General features: G+C 43.6%; 1 protein-coding gene across 3 annotated transcripts in view; it reads right to left on the reverse strand.

Annotated features, from left to right (window-relative positions):
- Mfsd4b5 (major facilitator superfamily domain containing 4B5) overlaps positions 1 to 14,966 on the reverse strand; it is a 28,586-nt gene extending 13,620 nt beyond the window's left edge. For all 3 annotated transcript variants that reach the window (NM_001113388.2, NM_001001489.3, NM_001113385.1), the window contains exons 1-3: positions 14,702 to 14,966; positions 3,418 to 3,586; positions 1,912 to 2,028 (exon numbers count right to left, since the gene is read on the reverse strand). In NM_001113388.2, coding sequence (NP_001106859.1) covers positions 1,912 to 2,028; positions 3,418 to 3,586; positions 14,702 to 14,845 — 430 coding nt within the window. In that variant the 5' untranslated portion in view covers positions 14,846 to 14,966. The remainder of the gene's footprint in view (positions 1 to 1,911; positions 2,029 to 3,417; positions 3,587 to 14,701) is intronic.
- Positions 14,967 to 15,233: the final 267 nt, after the last annotated feature.

Genomic DNA, 15,233 nt, shown 5'->3' on the forward strand with positions numbered 1-15,233 from the left:
ACGTAAGATCTCTGCACACACTGTCTCGTACTTACACATGACGTAAGATCTCTACACACACCGTCTCATACTTACACATGATGTAAGATCTCTACACACACCGTCTCATACTTACACATGACGTAAGATCTCTGCACACACTGTCTCGTACTTACACATGACGTAAGATCTCTGCACACACTGTCTCGTACTTACACATGACGTAAGATCTCTACACACACTGTCTCATACTTACACATGACGTAAGATCTCTACACACACTGTCTCGTACTTACACATGACGTAAGATCTCTACACACACTGTCTCATACTTACACATGATGTAAGATCTCTACACACACCGTCTCATACTTACACATGACGTAAGATCTCTACACACACTGTCTCATACTTACACATGACGTAAGATCGCTGCACACACTGTCTCGTACTTACACATGACAGCCAACCAGGCACATTAGCAAAGGCTTTTCATAAAATATGCTGACAAGCCCCTGGGGAATTTCATTTGACACACTTACTTGTTTACATATATTATATAATTGTGATGGTTTGTATAAACTCAGCCCAGGGAGTGGCACTGTTGGAGTAGGTATGTCACTGTGAGTATGGGTTTTAAGACCCTCATCTAGCTGCCTGGAAGTCAATATTTTGCTAGCAGCCTTCAGAGGAAGATGTAGAACTCTCCGCTCCTCCTGCACCATGCCTGCCTGGATGCTTCTATGTTCCTGCCTCGATGATAACAGATTGAACCTCTGAACCTGTAAGCCAGCCCCCATTAAATGTTGTCCTTATAAGAGTTGCCTTGGTCATGATGTCTGTTCACAGCAACAAAACCTTAACTAAGACAACAATATACATATGCATATGTATACATACACTTCAGACACATTATCAATTCTTTTTGTACTTGCAATAATAAAAATACTATTTATTTATGCTTAAAACAGATGCAACATACCCATTTAGAATCCTGGCCCTGATGAGCCTATTACAGGAAACAATATGTATTTCAGATACATAATTAATTCTATCAGATACATAATTAATCTATCAGATACATAAATAATCAGATACATAATTAATTCTATCAGAGGACCTACAAGAAGAGAAGTCTAAAACTTCAAGCCCATGGCTATCTCTTTTTTAAAATGATTGATTTTAAAAATTCATTCTACTCTGAATTTGCATCCAAACAAAGCCTAAAGAATGAAATATTTCCAAATCTGTAAGACAACGTTAGACAGAGGCAGAAAGGATAGAAGGTTGGAATTTAGAAGTACACCAGTATCACATATGTCATTCAACAGGCTTTTGTGTGGGGCAGGGTAAATGAGTGTGTGGACATGCACAGACTTGTGTGCCCATGCAGGTGCCAGAGGATAATGCTCAGCATCTTCTATCATCCCCCACCTTATTGCCATGAGACAATCTCTCTCACTGATCTGAAAGCCTGCCATTTGGCTACACTAGATGGCCAGTGAGTTCTCAGATCTTCCTGAGTCACACCCCCCATCCCTGTAGGTTTCAAAGACATCATCACACATGCAGAAATTTTACTGTAGAGGGAGGTTTTGGAAAAGCAAAGAACAAAAATAAATAAATGCAAAGAAAATAGCACAAAGCGCTGGCTCTTGGCTTTCCCTCTTTGGATCCTAACAGCAACAACCCATAGTCTCTCCTAGGATAGAATCTCTAAGATCATTTATCATTGGATAGTTAGAAAATCCATGCCCTAATTTACATGAAGAACAGTTGCTAGCAGGATGGTTCTGAGTCGATGGCTCTATGACAAGATCCATAGTTCCCTGTCATTTCAAGTCCATCATGGGGAGCCGTTTAATGCCTTCTCCACCCCTCTCAGCAGTAGTGTGCCCAAGTCTTAGATGTGACCTTGAGTGATTCACTAACCTGTATCCAGAACACCAAAGGAGACACCGGTAACAGACATCATGGTAGTCAGTAAGGCCGCTGTTTTACAGAAAGGAGTGAGGTAAAGACCGGCTATGGTGAGCAGGTTGGACAGCCCTGAGAAAATAGTTGAAATTCAGCTGTCAAGATCAGTATTTGAGCAGCCTATAGTCAAGTCAACATAATAACAGCTCCTCCAAGTGCAAGCAGGATCAAATTAAAAGAGGGTGACCTTGTGAAGGTGAGAGTTGTACCTTCTACAAGTAGCCATGCCCTTGTATAATCTTTATGGATTATAAGATTAAAAAAGTTATGAAATGAATTTAATACTGTCATTGACAGAATTGGACTATAAATTATACCATTAAGCCATAGTTTATAACAAAAGAAGTAAAAACTATTTACTTAAATGTTTTACACTCCAGAACCACAAGGAGGCCCAATAAGATGGCTCAGTGCTGCCAAACCTGATGACCTGGGTTAGAGCCTGGGAATCCACATGTGGAAGGAGAAAGTTGTCCTCCAATCTGTACACAAGGGCTCTAGAATGTGCACAATAACTAATTAAACATACTTTAATAATTAAAAAATAATAATTCAAATGGAGAGGGCGTAGTTAGAAGGCTGGATCAGGGACTGAACATGAGCCTTGCATGTCCAATCCCCAGAGCCCACCTAAAAGCTGGGTGGTCATGGTCTTGTAATCCCAGAGTTTAGGAGGCTCCTCAGAGCAAGCTGGCTGGCTTAGTCACATCAGTGAACTGTGGGCTCAGTGAGAGAGCTTGGTTCAGTCGATAAGGCAGAAATCAGTCAAGGAACATACCTGTGGCTTCCATGCCCTCACACACATATCTAAACACATGTGAGCCCACACACATGTGCATATGAATACATACCACATACACACACGCACATGCACACATGGACAAAACAAACAAAAACAAACAAACAATCCAAGAACCAAAAGGGATGTTTATATATGGAATAACAAAAAGGCCAAAAGAAGGAGGGATTAGTTTAGCAGTTTAGAGTAAAACTTTTAATAACTTAGTTTGCGGACTTGGGAGGAGAATACAAGGCCCAGACAAAAACACAGCCCCCAGTAGCCATCAACCTTCTGTCCCCCTTTGTGTCCAATCCAGATTTCAAGAGCAGAAGTTTCTAACCTCTTCAGCTCTAGGAATCCTGCTGCCTCGGATAAGCACCACTCTTGGGGCCAACAAGCACCTGGAATAGAGCCTGAGTTTCGATGAAGGCTGACAAGACTTGGGATTGCTAGCACTCTTTCCACAGGGTTAGTGGGTCCCTGTCACTGACACGGGACAGTAGACTCTGGCAAAGCAGTTGTTGTGGGAGAAAACAAAACATAATAATACTTCGATTGTCCACATCTCCGGGCTATTACTAAATATGCTAAATTACAGGCTAAATATACTACTTCATATTCAGAGACAAATTGCAAACTTAGTAACAGAAACAAAGGAGTGAAAACCACTGTTATCTTACCCAAAAGTAGAAAATGATTCATGCAGTCGAAAAGCACTCCACCAACCACAGAGCCGCACAAGTAGCCGAGGGCTCGGCCCACGAAGATTTCTGAAAGGCTGCTGACGTTCCGGTTCACATTTCTTGCCAGGTCCGGAAATGTGGGTCCCAGCACAGCAGCACTCACTCCCTGCGATTTACAACATCAAAAGCTCTTACTTAAATTTATAGTTGTAAAAAAAATGGGGTGTGGGTACAAGGCAGAGAGTGACTTTAAGGCCCACAGCAACGGAGGAATATTCAGTAACACTGAAGTTGCACAGCCATGAAGCTCCTGTTGCTTTTCTTCGTTTATAGCCTCCCAACTTTTCGGAAGCTCTTTAATTCTGTGACTTTATCTTGCATTGTTTCCTATTTGACAATACCTTAAAAGGCTGCTCTGTATAAAAGCTAATATGGGGGTGGGTATAACAGTAGTAGACTGCTTGTCTAGCATGCACAAGTCCAAGTTCAATGGCTAGCACAACAAATAAATAATTATTTTTATTTTTTCCATTTATTTAGTTTGTGTGCATGCACACATGTGTATAACATTGTGTGAATGAATGTCTAGATCAGGTGACAACTTGTACATCTTTCCTCAGCCTTGAGTAAGCTAAACAAACCCATGATGGTTTTAGACCTAGCTGGAGTCATTTGGCCTCCCCACAATTGCAGTTTCCTACAGGAGCTTTGAGAATTTGACCACCTGCTGAGCTTGCTTTGCAACTCAATCCAGCTGAAACAAAGGATGGGTCTGTAGGCTTTCCCTATATAAACAGAGTGCTGAATTATTTGAGCCTAGATCAGAAACCTTTGTCTTGGCCCTTATCTCAGCCTACCCCCTTCACACCCCACCCCCAACACGTCCCTTTTCATCTCCAGCCTCCCTTTCAGGTACCCAGTTCATCCCTGACTGCTGGACAGCTACAGGTGGAGCCTGAACAAGGGGACTGAAAACTGAGAGGATCCACTGAGAAACACTGTCTTGAGTGGAGCGCCACAGAAAACAGAAGAAAAGTCACAGTATCCTGCACAGTGCTAAGCAACAAATATCATTAATGCTAGCACTAGCCATAAATTTTATTTTTTGGAGGCTGTTGTTGCAGGAGGTGCATTAAGAAATGATACAGGCTAGGCTGAACAGGTGTTGGGTCCAATGCTGAATTCACCTAGGGGTTGACAGCACAAATGGGACGGGGGAATTCTATATAGGCATTTGTTTGCAGGCAAGACCTACATCAGGAGAAAGGAGCAGGGTTTTAAAAACAAAAACAAACTAAGAAACAGATGTTAGAAAAGATTTTAGCTAAGTAGATTTATGCTGTGCATGGTTCCCAGAAGTAGGAATGGTAAATTTACAAATGACATGTGAGAGAGAGAGAGAGAGAGAGAGAGAGAGAGAGAGAGACTAGGTTTCAGAAAAGTAGTTGCCCCCTTTCTGGGACACAGTAGTAAAAAAGAAGGAAAATGGTCAAAGCTGTCCAGCTGTCCTAGGGACAGGAGGAAATCAGGAGACATCCTGCTTCCTCTCTGGCTCCTACTGGAGATATTCTTAGTTCAGGTTCAAGTTCTCTTCCCTCTCTGTCTATTGTCTTTCCTTGGTGCACCAATCTGTCCATGTGTGTCTGGTTTTGTTTCGTTGTTTGAATGATTATTCTATGTTTCATATTGAAAAGAAATCTGCTGGCTGTCCATCCCTTGATTTAGTTTAGCTGGTTTAGAAGGCAGTCTCAATCTGCAAAGCAGAAACTGAAAAGTGACCCTGCACTGGAGCTGGGAGTCAAGCACAGCTGGAGTAAACCTGCTTTTAAAGGGGCCAACAGCTTCTCAAGTTCTGTGGCAAGTAAGCTGATGGCTGTTTTTTCCTAGAAATATCTCTGCAATTGTAATTATTGGGTTTAGCAACTGACAATGTGCTTTTTCTCTTGAAATTACAGCCAGAAAGGATAAGAAAAATTTTGTTAGGTCAAATTTATAAGGTGTGTAGCCACTTCATTTTTGTTTCTGACTGGTTTTAAAGGCATAAATATGTTCTGCATGTGTTGGTTATAGAGTACTGGCCCGATGGCTGCCTGAAAGATTGGTTCATCAAGTGGACACAGATCCTGAGCCTTCTAATGATTATTATACCAGTGATGAAGATGGCTCAAAATCCCTATCAGCCAGCAGAGTTAACCTGCAGTGTAGTCTCCCTCCACTCTTACTGGACAGTAAGTGTTTTTCTATCAATTCTCAAAGCCACCCCCATACATCTGATGGCCAGAGTTTGTGTTTGATATTTGCCAATAGCAGCTGAATTGACTACCTGGGACATTCTCGCAGACAAATTTTATCTTGTTGTTTTTTTAACTTTTGACTATGTATTGAAAGAAAATTAAATTCAAGGTCCATGACTCATGCGGCTTGCTAGTCAGGAGGGCTTTTTGGACCAAGGGCAAAGAACAAAGGCTGTTGCTGTTAAGTCATTCCAGGAACTGGATAGCCATAAAGATAGAGGCATACAAAGATGTCCGGACTATCTCAGCAGGGTCGTTTAGACTATCTCAGCCAAGTTAAGCACCTGCCCCTCAGAATTGGTGTTACCTTGCTCTGCATGTACAATTTGCTGATGTTTAAACTGTTCAAATCTGTGTAACCGCGCCAATTCTTCCCCTGCTCCCAACTTTTTTGTATATAAACCCCTAGTTTCTGAGCCTCGTGGTCGACCCCTCTGTCTCCTGCGTGAGATACGTGTCGGCCTGGAGCCCTGTCATTAAACTACCTCATGTGTTTGCATCAAGACGGTCTCTCGTGATTCCTTGGGTATGCGTGCCATCTCGGGACTTGTGAGTGGGGGTCTCCCCACTGAGGTCTTTCAGTATCTTAAACAGATTGGTGGCCTTCACACAGGAACACTTTGAGCAAGCACAGCTATTCACCATGGCAGTTATTTGTTGCTGTGAAGAAATGCATTGAGTACACATTCACATGTCCTTCTGGCTTTGGCCTGAATGGGAAAGAGTGTATTTTTGAAGGCCAGTGGCCAGAGACAGGTAAGCATGCGCTTGAGCTCCTATTGACCTAAGCCAGAGATGTACATCAAAAGCTATGTTTGTTCTCCCTGACAGGCAAGAAGGAGCAATATAGACACTGACCTAAGACAGGCATGGCTGCCTAACCACTCTATTCCCTAAATGGGATCATGGAAAACAAGTAAATCCTGTGCCTCCATTCAGCTTATCTTTAAAAAACAAAAAAAGGGGGAATGTGCCATTCCCCCAGCCTTGAGTAGGCTAAACAACTCCCCCCACCCCCATGGTTTTACAACCTAACTGGAGTGGCCAGGCCTCACTGCATTTGCAGTTTCCTACAGGAGCTTTGAGAATTTGACCACCTGCTGAGCTTGCTTTGCAACTCAATCCAGCTGAAACAAAGGATGGGTCTGTGGGGGCTGGTGAGATGTCTCAGTGGGTAAGAGCACTGGACTGCTCTTCCAAAGGTCCGGAGTTCAAATCCCAGCAACCACATGGTGGCTCACAACCATCTGTAACAAGATCTGACGCCCTCTTCTGGAGTGTCTGAAGACAGCTACAGTGTACTTACATATAATAAATAAATAAATCTTTTAAAAAAAAAAAAGGATAGGTCTGTGGACTTTCCCTATATAAACATAGTGTTGAAATTAAACTAGATCAGAAACCTTTGTCTTGGCTTCATTCTTCTCTCCCACCCCCCAACCCCTGTCCTTTTTCATTTCCAGCCTCCCTTTCAGGTGTACCCAGTTAACCCATGGCTGCTAGATGGCTACAAACTTGTGTGAACCAGTTCTCTCTTTCCACCATGTGGCTTCTTGCCACACCCATTCCAGTAGTGACTTGTGTGACAGGTTCAAAAGCTTGGACGCAGTCCCCAGGCAAAAAGTTCACAGAAACTTAGTCTCCTGGAACCGTGGCATCCTATAAAACAAATGCTCCAAATCTGTCCTTGCTTTAGTCAGTGAGTGGATCTGTGTGCTTTCCTTCAATATTGTTTTATTATAAGTCCCTCTAAGGATTGATTTTGACATATAGCTAAGTTAGATTAGCCTCCACCAGTGTTCCAATGTCCTAGGCAGTCCTTGAGCCGACTCTGGGCTTGGAATTCAGTAAGAATGTTACCTATTCAGTAACATTCAAAATCACCTCTAGTATTGAAAGAGAGACAGTGAAAGAAATCAGGCATTACAATTTACTAGAATAGAGCTAGTAATCTCAGGGCTAGTCTACATAATATACTTAGAACAATAGATACCTGAGTCACTCCCATACACAGGAATTTACAATGGCCTAGGGGGAAGGTGGACTATACAATAGACTAGAATTGGAACTATGGCAAGGACATGAAGCCCTTGCCCCTGGATTCTAAGATTAAGCTATGTAGGGCTGCTTTAGATCCCAGTTGTTAACATTGATTTTTATCCCAGTTGGTTCCTGTTAGCTTTTTGTATGCATTCCTCTGTTTTGTGTAAAAGTCACTTATAAGTATGATGCTCGCTTTGAGACAAATTACATTCAGATTACAACATCCCTTGTGTCCGTATTTGTTTGTCACTTTTCGCTGACTCCCTACCCACCTGTACCGGGACTCTGATTCTCCCATGGATGGAGGGGCTGACGGAGGCCAGTCTGCGGCAACTTCTGAAGATCAAACTCAGGACCATCAAGCCTGATGGCCTACATCTTAAACTGCTGAATCATCTCACCAGTCACCATCACCATCATCATCATCACCATAATTTATAAGATGCACCATTAATCTTATATTTGAAATACATTTTAGTATAGTATTTATAATTTAAGTACCAATATGATAATTTACATATCAAAATCATAAATGATTTTTCTAATTTTTATTATATTAAAAGTGAACTCCTTCTGGTACAGATGGGGTTCTACATATATAGACTACATAGGAGATAAGTCGACTGAGCTTACTCAAATCTATACTTTCCTTCAAAGAAACCCTCAGTCATCAGAAGCACAGACTGTCAACCTTCCTTGCAATAGGATACACACACCAGGCACAACATGACTTTAACGATAAAATGTTAAAGAATGACAATTTATTGTTCAAAGTAAATTTGGTCTATAGCTATCTCAGTATGTGAGGAGCTCTAATGCAACCTGTCAGCACACTAACTTCCAAGTATATTTTCCATAACACATGGGCAATTTCATGGGCTGCACAATGTGTAGGCTATGTTCAAACAAGGCAAAATTTAAACTGAACCAATCACAGGTACTTCCATACATCCCTTTCTTTTTCTATCTACAGATCTTCCTCTCCCCTACTCTTGGGTAGGGTTGTCTACTTCCATTGACTCCAGATGTTGCCAGACTTATGAATCTTCCTTTGCTCAAATAAAAAGCTCTCACAATATTTGTTTTATGTATATGTGTGGGTGCCTGAGTGGGTGTACATGCACTTACATGAATTCAGGGGCCAGAAAAGGGTGCTGAAGTCACTGAAGCCAGATGACATGGGGCTGAGAAGCAAATCCAGGCCCTTGCAAGAGCAGTAGGTGCTCATAACTCCTGATTTCCCTCTGCAACCCCTTAAATAACATTACACCAAATGGTTGGCATCAGATGTGCAGTGCTAAAGAGACTTCCGGTGATGGCCGTGACATCAAATGAGCATACACATGTGCTAGCCAGAGTCTCTTGTGCCCAGTGATCTTGGACGGCAGACGGCAGCTGCAGGTTGCTTCTTGATTTGAGTTCTATGGATTTATGTAGAGTCCTCTGTGGTGCAGTGATACCTCACTGCACTGCCAGCCAGAGGGCGTGCTTGGAATGGATCCCTCAGGGGAAGGTGTCTGGACACTAATTTATCATCACAAAGTTAAGGGCCTGGAACCTGTGTACATGTGGGGCTGGGACATCTTTGAAGTACATAGTAGCTAGAACGGTGATATTTTCACTTAGATGACCTTGCTCACTTGTGATGTACAATGGAAAAGAATCCAATGTCTTAAAATCAGTGCCTTGCACTCGTTAAAGCAGTGGTTCTCAACCTTCCTAATGCTCCGTCCCTTTACTACAGTTCCTCATGTTGTGATGACCCCCAACCATAAAACTATGTTAGTTGCTGCTTCATAACTGAAATTTTGCTACTGTAAATAGCAAATACTGTGTTTTCAAAAGGTCTTAGGAGACCCCTATGAAAAGGCAATTCGGCTCCAAGGGTGTGGGGACCCACAGGCTTGAGAACCACTGTTTTAAAGGGTTCACAGCGGCACACATGAGGGGCAGTCACTCACAGAGAGATCATGGTGTTTGCCATAGCTATTGTCCTCAGAAGGTGTGGACACCCTCACAGCACCAGAGCGTCCTAGAGACACATGACATAGAGACACAACAGCCAGAGAAGCTAAGCCAAATGAGGCTGAGGGCACAGTACCTCGGCCTGGGAATCCACACACCCACAAGCTGTTCCAACTCAGCAAATAGGCAGGACTGAGGCTCAGGGGAGGCCTTCGAGCAGGGGAGGCAATGGTCAGGACCCCTCAGCCCAGAAGGATCCTCCAAGGTCCTGAGGCTGTCAGAGTCATGGTTTTTCCCCTCTCTAAGTAGAGCAGTGAAGCTTAAACAAATAGTAATACAATAAATGTTAAATGAGTTAATGGCCCCTTCCTATGGGATCCCTTGGGCAAGGAAAAACAAGTCTTAAATATCTTCTCACATATCTACTCTTCTATTTGCTTATGATCTTGCCAACTTGTAAGAGACTTCTATCACCAAATGCTAAAGCAGGTGTGGTGACTATCTGTGATCCTAGCACTCCTAGGCAAGCTGATGTGAATGAAGTATTCTTTAAAAAACAAAAAAGGAAGAGGAGGAGCCACATTCTTCCCTGACTTATATGTCTTGGGTAGTGTATGGTTCATAGGATGCTGTTGATTGAATTTGAAAAGGCCTAGGCATCTAGAGGTTGCACAATTCACACATTCCCAATCTGAATCTTGTTTCATAACCTTTCTACTGACTTCCTTCCTACTGTGCCCTGGACGTTAAGGTAAATAAATGCTAAATTATAAGTAATGCACAAAGCTTAAACTACTAGAAATAAGAAAAAAAAAGGGGGGGTTGGGGCTGTCGAGATGCCTCAGTGGTTCTCTTCCAGAACTCCTGAGTTCAATTCCCAGCAACCACATGGTGGCTCACAACCATCTGTAATGGGGTCTGATGGCCTCTACTGGTGTGTCTGAAGACAGCCACAGTGTACTCATATAAATAAATAAATAAATAAATAAATAAATAAATAAATAAATAAATAAACAAATACTGCCTATATGATATGAAGGTGTTTTATTTTATTAAGGAAGATGAGAAGAGGAAAGACATAGGACAATATTGAATAGATGGGAACATTACAGAGCTGGGGTGCAGCTCAGTTGGCACAGTGCCTTCCAGGAAGCCCTGAGTTCAGCTAATCTGCACTCCAGCCTTCTCTTATGTTTAAGTCCTATGTGTAAGAGTCAGGCCCAGCAGCCCTCCCCGAAGTCCCAGCTAATCAAGAGGCCAGGGCAGGGAAATGGATTGAGCCCAGGAGTTGTGGTCAGCATGGGCAACATAGCAAGACTCACCTCATAAAACTGGCACGCAACAGACACAAACAACTTTTGTTGCCAAATGCCCTAATATTGTACAGAACTCTCCTCTGATCATTAACCACGAGCACCTTAAGTCTTGCAGTTAATTGTTTAGTCTGAAAGGGCAACCACGGAAAGGACGATCAAGTTCCCCTGGCCTGGGTAGGAAGTCCCAGACCCAGTGGCTCATAAACCTCAAGCTGATGTTTAACCCAACATCAAGCACAGTGAGAATTAAGTACCAAGGAATGACTTGGCAGATTCTCATGCTAAGTAGCCAGCGGTGAAGTTATTAAGCTTTTCAATTTGAATGAACTCCAGGGATTGACCCAAGTCCAGTTACCTATCAGAACCTATTTAGTATGGGGTACTAAGGACCTGAACTTCAAAGGATGTAAATCTCTTGCTAAGCGCGGCCACATGGAGAGCTCCATTGCCTCCTGGTGCTTCCTCAGTCCTCAAAGCCTCTACATTAGAAGCTCTGCACTCTAAGATACACCGTGGTCCAGGAGACCCAGACTGTAACAAAACATTGGTGGGTTTGTACTTTCACTGCGAAGGGTTTCTAACCTGTGTTTGCATCCTCATCCCATCCATCATTTTAGTTAAGACAATAAAGCACCAAATCCCGTGATTTTAGTGGCTGGCTGAGTCAGACACACTCTTTCACATTCCACCTGAAGTGCCCATTGTCTAGGTGATCGGAGGGTGCCCTGTGCAGAAAGACTGACACTATAACAGTAGCTGCAGTTAAATTAGAAGTTGTGTTTCCCAGCAGGGTTCCTGGCCACAGTGCCACTCTAATTGTTCATCAAATAAGAAAGCACAGGGGCTGGAGAGATGGTTCAGCAGTTAGGCACACAGACTGCTCTTCTTCCTGAGTTCAATTCCCAGCAACCACATGGCGGCTCACAACCATCTGTAATGGGATCTGATGCCCTCTTCAGTTACAGTGTACTCACATATGTAAAATAAACTTAAAAAGAAAAGAAAAGGAAGTACAGACACAAAGGCAGTAGGGAGCCCAGCTCCTGCATTGCCTGGATGGCCTCAGTCACAAGCACTTCGAAGGGGTGGCAATTGGATCCACTCCCACTGGGGAGCATAGACTGAGCCCTTCTGAATTGTCACTGCTGCACCCCTGGTGATAGCATCTGAGTCCTTTACAGCCACCTAAACTGTGATATGATCCAGTAAGCAATGGTACCGTGCATTAATCCAAAGAACATTCTCACTAGGACCAGCCTTCAGGCAGACAGCTTTCCCAAGAACATAGGCTATGATGTCCCTGCCATTTTGAAGGTGTTAGCACACACGCAGGCAGACGCTATTGCCAAAGCCCCTGCACATCCGTAGCAAGTTGACTAGAATTGCAGAGTGGAAAGCTCTCCTAGATGTTCTGGAGATCACTGCTGCGTGTGAGACACTCACTGGAAATGACTGTCCACTCACTTAATGGCATAGAGGTTGACCTAATGTGACACCACTCAAGTGTTTGGTTTTATCCATAGTAATCCCTAGGTTTTGTGCATGCACAACCCTCATTTAATCCCATGCACAAAACCTAGGGATTACTATGGATAAAACCAAACACTTGAGTGGTGTCACATTAGGTCAACCTCTATGCCATTAAGTGAGATGCTATACCTCTGCAGACGGAACATAGGAAGCCCCCCCCCCCCAGACCTTGATGGATATATGTTTCCTTAGAGGTGAATTTAATTTAATTGATGTCTCCTTGGCTGCCATTAGGTGGCACCTCAAGGGCCTTTATTGAAACTGCAGACTTCTGCCTTCTGAATTACTTTTCTGGAAGTTTCTATACCTTCCATAATCAAAGAAGTCAATACTCAAAATGAATGCCCACCTTTGACATTGATAAAAATGTCAATCTACATGGAAGAAAGCTTCTAATAGTTTCTGTGTATTCATTTTGCAGCAGTGGAGTGTGAGTGGTATGAAATGTAAAGCTGCCTGTAACTTGGGGAGAATTCTGATTTTGTAACGGGTAAAACCTCCCAAGGGTTCTGAAATGTAGAGCCACTCTCTGAAAGCTGAGAATATTCACATATGGAGTGGAACAAAATTTCACTTTAGAGCTCCTTTTTGGGGGCTGGAGAGATTGCTTCAATGATCTAGGACTCGTACTTAGCTTTCATAGGGCCTCAGTTCCATTCCCAGCACCCAGGTTGGGCATCTAACTGGCTTCCTGGGCACCATATTCACATGCACATTCCTATACACATGACTGCTGATTCTGGTTTCCCTCAACACTAACACTGAGTAAGGGAATGTCTTGGGGAGAGCACACTGTGTGTTCATAGCAGCAGCAATCAGGTAGTCTGCGAGCATCAGGGGTGGCAGAGGGCAAGCCCAGCTATGACAAAGCTTTCAAATACTTGTGGTTAGTGGCTCTCCAGGTTCCCCTAGCTTATGTTGCCAGGCTAACTGCAAAAATAAGTAACTCTTTAAGTTAGGCAATTTTACAGGCAACTAATGGTCTTAATTGCTATTATACCCTAGACTAGCAGTTCTCAATCTATGGGTCATAACCCTTTCACAGGGGTCACATGCATCTCAGATATTTACATTACAATGCATAACAGTAGCAACATTACAGCTGTGAAGTAACAACAAGAGTAATTTTATGGTTGGGGGTGGGAGTTCACCTTAACATGTGGAACTGTATTACAGGGTCGCAGCATTGGGAAGGTTGAGAGCCACTGGTCTAGACAAAGGCCATGAAGACTTGCACCCTAAGCCTGTTGATCTCCTTATTATGTGAGTGTTGGCTTGTTTGATTTTGATCTGGGTGGCTCTCCGCAGAAACTTGTTATAAAAGAGTGTGCTCTGGTTTCTTAGTCCTCTCTACCTGATAACTGTCATAACGTCTGTCTCCTGTTTTTATTGGGTTACCTTGAGTCACAGATGTCTCTATGCGCTCATCCTTTGAAGGTATAAAGAATTTCATAACCAATCTGTTATTGTTCATTATGAATTCTATAACTGGACCAAACTGACCATGGCTGTCTTCACAGAAAGTGCCGTTTGTGCTCATTTCAGTAGCCACCTCTGATTCCCTCTCTGAGATCCTTAGTTACCTGCAATCACTCCACAGACAACTCACTTTCATTTCTCCAAGGTCACAATTACCAAAGGACCAAGGCAGGCCATCACAAACAGTGGACTGAAAAGAAGTCTAAGCGGTCAGTAAAAGTCACTTCTTGCTTTGCACTCTGCTCCAGGAAAAACATTTAAGGACCCGAAGGCTCAATTTAAGAAGGATTATCATAGAGAGACATCGTCCTGATTTTATCAACCTAACCAACTCTGCAACCTAGGAAAAGTCACTTCCTACTTGGAGTGAAATTATGCTGCTAGCTGGATCTGGTCAGGACCCAAGGAAGAACTCTTAGGAAAGCCCGTTTCTGTCTAACCACCTGGGACAGGGAGGGCCATTGGTACACACCAGCACAGTCCTCTCTCTCCCTCATACAGAAACCAAGTAAGGTTTGCTGCAGTTGGAAAATATTAGGGTCATCAATTTCAGGTTTGATTAAAATTGTAGCCATTCTCCCACGGCCCAGGGCAGTTCAATAATGTTGCACAAAGGCCATACAAAGTGCAGGCGGTTACAGCCTCAGCTCTCACCATCCCCAGGAAAGCAGCGTTCAGAACCACAGTGGTGAACCAGCGCAGTGTTCTTCCCACAGCCTGGAGCCCGTTCTTCCCTTGGGTCTCAACCTGGAGGAGGTGCTGCTCAACAGACGTGGGCCCGGACCCACGGGACCCCATTTCCGACTCCAGCTTGGAGGCTCCAAACAAAGGGTTTTTGGTGCGGTCTGGCTTTTTAGCAGGGTCCCTGGAGCTCTGAGCCCCTGTTCTGTCTGACCAGAAGACTTCTCCCAGTGCCTCCTCCCCCACGGACAGTCCTCAGTCAGGACCTTGGGAAGTTACACTTTGGACTGTACACGTGGTGCCGACACCCGCACCCATCTTGCACAGCCCCTAAGAAGACCGTTTGGCAGAAATAGGTCTTTCTCAGCAATCAGGGACCCAGCTTCTTGGGGGAAGGGAATGTGGTTGCCTGGAAGACCGGATGCTTTCCTGGAAGCACGTTCAGTATCTCTCCCACGTAAGCGCACACAGATGGACGCACTGGTACCCTGAGGGAGAAAAAGCA

This window comes from Mus musculus, chromosome 10 (genome assembly GCF_000001635.26).
Source record: "Mus musculus strain C57BL/6J chromosome 10, GRCm38.p6 C57BL/6J".
NCBI lineage: Eukaryota > Metazoa > Chordata > Mammalia > Rodentia > Muridae > Mus > Mus musculus.